The sequence below is a fragment of the Manihot esculenta genome, chromosome 15 (genome assembly GCF_001659605.2).
Source record: "Manihot esculenta cultivar AM560-2 chromosome 15, M.esculenta_v8, whole genome shotgun sequence".
Classification (NCBI taxonomy): Eukaryota; Viridiplantae; Streptophyta; class Magnoliopsida; order Malpighiales; family Euphorbiaceae; genus Manihot; species Manihot esculenta.
Genome location: NC_035175.2, coordinates 12,871,823 through 12,879,091, shown reverse-complemented (window position 1 = coordinate 12,879,091; position 7,269 = coordinate 12,871,823). Strand labels below are relative to the sequence as shown.

The 7,269-nt window shown below is 32.6% G+C and overlaps 1 protein-coding gene across 4 annotated transcripts; it reads left to right on the top strand.

Annotated features, from left to right (window-relative positions):
- Nucleotides 1-270: 270 nt before the first annotated feature.
- Nucleotides 271-2,589, top strand: LOC110601194. Of its 4 annotated transcripts, none has more exons than XM_021738244.2 (4): nucleotides 271-490; nucleotides 1,340-1,439; nucleotides 1,906-1,970; nucleotides 2,109-2,589. In XM_021738244.2, the coding sequence occupies exons 1-4, from the start codon at nucleotides 401-403 to the stop codon at nucleotides 2,118-2,120; spliced, it is 267 nt and encodes an 88-aa protein (XP_021593936.1). In that variant the 5' UTR covers nucleotides 271-400; the 3' UTR covers nucleotides 2,121-2,589. The 4 variants fall into 4 exon arrangements, with proteins under 4 accessions (XP_021593936.1, XP_021593937.1, XP_021593934.1 ...); XM_021738245.2 differs by having other exon boundaries at nucleotides 1,906-1,965; nucleotides 2,109-2,185; XM_021738242.2 differs by having other exon boundaries at nucleotides 279-490; nucleotides 1,340-1,447; nucleotides 1,906-1,965.
- Nucleotides 2,590-7,269: the final 4,680 nt, after the last annotated feature.

The following is a 7,269-nucleotide window of genomic DNA, read 5'->3' as shown; positions in this document are numbered from 1 at the left end:
ATTAAAAAAATAAGAGAATAAAACTTAAAATTTCTCGTATTTATTTAAATATATTTATCATCGATCAAAATCTGTGAGTGCTACTATTATCTTTATTATTAATGTCTCAATAATTATTATTAATTATTAAAATTTTACTATTTAATTTTTATGTTATATATCTTAAAATTTTAATATTTGAAAATTGTTAAGTTAATTTTAATTATTTAATTTCCACAATTGAAAAAAAAAAGGTTTGAAATATCAAACCTTTTGGGCTAGGCAGAGTTCGTTTCTAATTCTTACCAGGAACCCATTAGAAATCCACCGCCAGTTTCTTCGATGGGCCTAATAATGGCTTGTAGCTGATGAGGAGGTGTTCAAACCTTGAAACCCAGCTGCTCTGAGGAAGGAGGGAAGAATGCTTGCGGCACAGAGAGCAATCAGATGGTTACATACAAGCACCGATGTCCCACGCCTCACCAGATTCACTCTGCAAGCACCCAAAAGTGTATGCTTTTCTTTTTAAATGTATTTTTCTGTCTTGATTTCTTTCAAGTTCAGTAGTATAAGTTTGTGTTTGTCCTGGATTGCTTTGTTTCTCTATTCTTATTTCTAGGGTTGTTTTGGCTCCATGTTTGATCGGTTTATTGTCTGTTTAGTATTTGTTTGATCAACATTTTCATATATTTTGCTTTTGGAATTGTAGTTTATATCCATTTTATTAGAATTTTAAACTGCTCTTTACTCAATTTGTGCTTGCTTAATGATGAGCTAGATGTACTCAGATTGATGATTTGTCTGCTAAATAGCTTTTTGAGGACATCTCATGTGTATTATGTTCCATCTTAAACAAGAGCATTAATTGTGGGAAGAAGTCATTTGAATATTGTAATTCACTATCTGAAGTTTGGCTATAGATGGATTGGCAGTAGCTTTGTATTTTCCTGATTTATGAGAGACAACTTACATAACCAAGTGGGTTATGTTTCAACAACTGTAAAATAATGTTTAGATTCTTAGGATGTGATTTAATATATGATTTGCATTTGCTCTATCACAACTTCACATTGGGGACCCATGCATCTGAAGCTGTGGGCTTCAGGAATTCTGAAATGTTTTATACTTATTAGCTTATTGGATACTTAGTTTCTGCTCGTGAAGAACTCTAATTGCACATTATATTAAAGACTAAATGAGACCACTACGTCTGTATTCTTTTATCATAGTTTCTTTGGTGATAATTAATATTCTTTTTTTTTTCTATTGTCTCTCAAGGTTGCTTATGCTTATTTTAATTTATATACTTAGCTGTCATGTTGTTCACATTGTTATGTTCTTTTCGAATCTTTTGGTGCAGGTAGAGGTGGAGTATTCCAATGGTTGCAAGTTTAATCTATCATCTGAATTTTTGAGAATACATAGTCCAGCAGTTGATGGAAAAGTTAGGTCAATTGGAGGTGAGAAGGTAATATTTTTCAGAATTTATCTTCTTTGCCAATTTTAAGATTTGGTGTTTCCTTTTTGTTTATTTTTGTTTCCCCCCTTAATATATATGCATATATATTTCCATCATCCAAAATATTTATTATTTCAGTCTTTTCATGTAGTTAGAAAAAAAAAATTAGCGGATGCATAATTCCATATTTGGATATCATAGAAGTTTTGATGCTCATTATTTTGTCAAGTCTCAATCCAGCAGGGGTAAAAATTACTATAATTCCACTATATCAGTAGATTATGAGTTTGTTTCCTTTAGTGCCACTGCTTCCTGGTCATGTACATCTTGAGATAGAGAGGGGAAAAAACACTATAGTTGAATACCTTTTTTTTTTCTGTTCCATGTGCATAGGTGCCTAGGGCCAAAATTCAAGGTAAGCACAATATTGACCTGTTTGAGTGCTTCACATCTCTTTATTTTATCAGGTGATTTTTGGGCGGCGTCATGTGGGTATCATGTCTGCAGAACCTGTAGGAAACTATGGGGTAAGGTACTTAAGCTCATTCTGTCATTCGCTTTGTTTCTTATACATTGTAGCAAGAAGAAACAAATTGTTATCTCCAAAAAAAACAAAGTAGAAACAAATTGTTATCCATGGTGATGGTTTGCTTCTCATTGGATGCTTCAGGATAGTATTTGATGATTTGCACAAAACTGGGATCTACACATGGGATTTTTTTTATCATATTGGTAGCAATAAGTTTGCACTGATGAGAAATTATATCAAAACGCTAAGGAAGCATGGACTCAGCCGGGATCCACCTAAAAGAAAATGAAGAGACTTGATTTTGATCATCCCAGTTGATACCTTAATTGATATGATGAGCACAAAGCTGATTCAAAGTTGGTAAGAAATTTACTGTCAAACACCTGCTGCTGGGAAGTTCTAATATCATCCAGGATTTTAGAGCAAGTCAAACAAATGGAAGCATTGTTTAACGGACGCTCTTTTACTTGGTTCGTAGTTGTATGTTTGTAAGCCAATTTTCGTTACAAAATGCTAACTTTTAATTTGGCTGTCTGCTTCAAAATTCTATGCTCTCATGTCGAAAAGAAAACACAATCAATAAGAAAAGAATTACAAATGATTTGTTGTTTTAATGCTGCTACACAACTATGTCCTGTGGCATCTGTTGATTGTTGAAAGCCCACTTTATAATCTGATCCTGAACATAACCTCACTAGTTCCAAAAGCTGTTATTTTCACATTACCAGTGAAATAAGATCATTTTGCAGAAAACTTCAATATCGTTGATATTGGATGATAATGTGTCATCCTCGCATAGCTGAACTTTGAACTATACATGATGCATCTCAGCAAGAGGATTGCTATTCTTTTACCCATGGAGTTAGTGGCTGATGCTGCACTTGCCCATTCACGGCAAGCTCGATGCACCATGTATAGTTCTCAGTGAAGTTTAATTCAGCAATTTGAGCTATAAATGGGGTCGTCCTTATTTGTCTTCCTTCGCTATTAAATTTTGGATCCTTGCTTTCATTTCTCAATAATTTGAAAGCAGAGTATAAGCAATTCTTAGGCAGCATCCTTCATGTACACGCAGAAAACAAACATGATCCCAGTTCATTAATCATGTTTATGAAGCCAGCAACACATCATTTACGTGTGTTACAAGCTCCAGAAAAGAAAGATGTCTTTATCAAGGATTCCGATGGAACTGTCTCCGGAATGCAGCGTTATGGTCCTAGGAACTCTTGATAACGGAAACATCATCACTCACCCAGGTGCAATTACTTGAACCAACTTAGAGCGGCAACCCCGTTGGATTGAAATTGTGAGACCAAATAGGTTAACTAAGTCCATTTCCAACCCTATGCACCATTTTTTGCACTATTTTGGTGCTTTACACTAAAATGATGCAATATTATCTCCAACCTTCTGCACCAATTTTAACACCAAAAAGAATATTCTATTTATATTCTTCTCTCTCTTTAATATTATATTATTTATTTTACTTTAATTTTATTTATATATTTCACTCAAAAAATTCATATAATTTTATATATTCACTCTAAATATTTATATATTTATATTTCCATCTAATATTCAAATATTTAATTATTTTATAAATAAACAAAAAAAACATATTAATTATAAAAATGTATTAATTAAATAATAATTATAAAAAAACATTACTTAAACATTAATTAAACATTAATTAAACATTAATTAGCAAATTAAAAATAAAATAAACTCATACATATTAAATTATCAATAAAAAATTACAAGCTAATTTATATGATCATTTGAATTTGTATATTGCTCCCACAAATGCTCTATTAATGCATTACAAAGTGCAAAATGAGCATCTTTATCCTTAATTTTTTTGTGTCAAGCTAAAAATTGTTCAAATCGAGTAGTTTCATCGACAGCCATTTCAATAGTTGGAGCTGAAAATTCTCTACCGTCTTCAATAGGTGCACTAAGGTCACGTTCATTCTCGATTATCATATTATGCATGATAATATATGTAGTTAAAATATCATGCAACACTTCTTTTTTCCAAAAACGTGATGGCCCTGCAACTATTGCAAAACGTGACTGTAACACTCCGAAAGCACGTTCAACATCTTTTCGACATGATTCTTGTTTCATTGCAAAATACTTCTTCTTCCTTGTTTGTGGTTCACGAATAGTTTGCACAATAGTTGACAATTTCGGATATATACCATCAGCTAAATAATAACCCGTATTATATACGTTTCTTTGAATAATATAATGAGCGGGATGAGCAATATCTTTAGCAAGGTCGGAAAATAAATGCGATGACTCCAAAACATTAATATCGTTATTAGAGCCAGACATTCCAAAATATGCATGCCATATCCAAAGGTCATAATCAGCTACAGCTTCTAAAATAATTGTTGGCGATCCACTACGACTTGTATATTGGCCAGCCCATGCAATAGGACAATTTTTCCATTTCCAATGCATGCAATCGAGACTACCTAACATTCCAGGAAAGCCACGTTGCTCACCAATATAAAGAAGCCTTGCAACATCCTCGGCAGTTGGTGATCTCAGATACTGCTCACCAAATACCTCAACGGTGGCTCGACAAAATCTCTTTAGACTTTCAATTGCAGTGGACTCCCCAATTTTCACATATTCGTCTGTAGCATCCGCCGGCAAACCATACGCTAACATTCGAAACACAGCTGTGATTTTTTGAAGAGTAGATAATCCAATTTTACCTACTGCATCTCTTTGTTGTTCAAAGTATGTATCATGCGCTTTTATTGCATCGACAATACGAAGAAATAAATTTCGAGACATTCTATATCGTTGACGAAACATTACATCATTGAAACGTGGATTATCTGAAAAATAATCCAAAAATAAATTACGATCAGCCGCTTCACGATCTCGATTGATTACTACATGACTTAGAACAGAGCCACCTCTAGAAACTCGATGTTGATCTTGTATTTGCTGCAAAACCATCTTATTTCTAAGAAATTATTGATGAACTGCTTGTGTTTCCACTACAAACTCATTATCATCTGAAATATAATAATCAATATCTGAAGAAGACGATGATGAATTTTCAGCACCATTATGTGATGTATCTCCAACATAGAAATCCATTTTGAGTAACGATCTGTAGAATTTTCTTGACTCGAATTTAAGATGAACTGAAAAATATGAGTTATGTTTATATCATTAAAGAATACATGATTTAATAGGAAAAAAGTGGGGGTAGGGATGCATATTATCTGAAGGTCGAGATCGAAGTGAAATCCATCCAACGGTCGATTTTTTGATAAGATCTATCAGAATATTATTAGTGTAATTATTATATGAGATTCCATCTGACTTCATTGAAAAATGCGGGGATAGGGATGCATACTATCTGAAGGTCGAGATCGAAATGAAATCCATCCAACGGTCGATTTTTGATAAGATCTATCAGAATACTGTTGGTGTAATTATTATATGAGATTCCATCTGACTTCATTGAAAAATGTGAGGATAGGGATGCATACTATCTGAAGATCGAGATCGAAATGGAATCCATCCAACGGTCGATTTTTTGATAAGATCTATCAGAATACTGTTGGTGCAATTATTATTTGAGATTCCATCTGACTTCATTGAAAAATGTGGGGATAGGGATGCATACTATCTGAAGGTCGAGATCGAAATGAAATCCATCCAACGGTCAATTTTTTGATAAGATCTATCAGAATACTGTTGGTGCAATTATTGTTTGAGATTCCATCTCACTTATATATATTGGAATGCCAACATCTACAACTTACCATAAGTTAGCCATATCCTTCAATATTTAATCACTTTGTAAACAATGACTTCAAGATCTGCAGGATATTCTACCAATGAAGATGTGCTATTATGCGGAGTTTATCTAGATGTTTCACAAGATCCCATTATAGGTAAACAACAATCTAGTCAACGTTTTTGGAGTCGGGTGGCAGAAGCATATGAAATTGCAAAGAATGAGTGTTGGGAGTCCCGCAACCCACGATCTTTGCAATGTCGATTGCAAGTTATTGAGAAGGCTATAAGAAAATTGAATGGTTGTTATCGACAAGTTGAAAACTTACATCCTAGTGGTGCTTCAGAGCAAGATCTGGTGAGTATTTTTTTGGTAATTACTTTGTACATAAATATTAGAATTTTTCTTAACATTTTTCTAATTATGCAGCTCAATCAAGCGAAAATTTTACTAATGCAAGATCCAAACTATAAAAAAGGATTCAAATTTGACCATGTTTGGAGCATGATGAAAGATGCCTAGAAGTTTAAAGATTGTAGCTCTAAAAAAAAATAGTTCAAAATCAAAGCTCCTCTTATGTGTGTTCAGAGTTGGACAATCCTACTCCTGACTCACCTATGGTACCATCTTCAAACTTATCATCTTTTTCAATTCATTTAAATGAGGATATTGCAGGAGATTATACATCATCGGATCGACCTCTTGGTGTCAAAAAAGCAAAATTGAAGAAAAAACTTGACGAATCTTTTTCATCCGCTCTGAAATGCTTACATGCTGATAATGAAAAGCTTGTGGAATCGTTGGCGAATGCAACTGCAGAAAGGGAGAAGGAAAGACTAATGAAAAGTAGAGCTTTGGACTTAAAGGAATTTAAAGAAGAAAAAAAAAAAATTTGTTGCTTGATTTAAATTCTATTTCTGATCCAATTGCTCGTGAAACATTTCGCCAAGAAAAAATTCGAATATCAGAGAAAAGAGCTCAGCGTCAACAACCACCACCGTCATCCGCATCTAATGTATATGGTCAATATCTCAATGATATTGATGGATCCGAATCTGACCTTCCGTGAATAATTGTATTTTGAATTAATAAATTGTTCAATTATAATATGTGTCACTTTATTAATTTATTTATATTATTCTATATAATATATTATAAATAAAATAATTTATTATAAATATTATTTATAATTGTGAATATATTAATTTAAATTAAATTTCAATAATTATAAAAATATAAAATAAATTAAAAATATAATAAATTATAAGAGTAAAAAAAATTAAACTTAATTGAAAATATATATAAATTTTGAATTATATTATAATTTAAAAAAAAGAAAAAAAATATAAATTTTAAATTATATTATAAATTAAAAAAAAAAGAAAATAGCGTTAGTTACAGTGTCACGCCATATTTGACGTGACACTGTAGCGAGCGCCAAAATCCCGTTGGATTTTGGCGCAGTGTTGGAGGGTCATCTCCAACGCCAAAATAGAAATTGGCACAGCATTGGAGATGACCTAATTAACACAC

Excerpts from the sequence above, each read along its gene's own strand:
- LOC110601194 (XM_021738241.2), top strand. The coding sequence starts at position 401 with ATGCTTGCGGCACAGAGAGCAATCAGATGGTTACATACAAGCACCGAT. Across the intron at positions 491-1,339 it reads CTCTGCAAGCACCCAAAAGT|GTAGAGGTGGAGTATTCCAA; the intron begins GTATGCTTTTCT and ends CTTTTGGTGCAG. Across the intron at positions 1,971-2,108 it reads GTAGGAAACTATGGGGTAAG|GATAGTATTTGATGATTTGC; the intron begins GTACTTAAGCTC and ends TGGATGCTTCAG.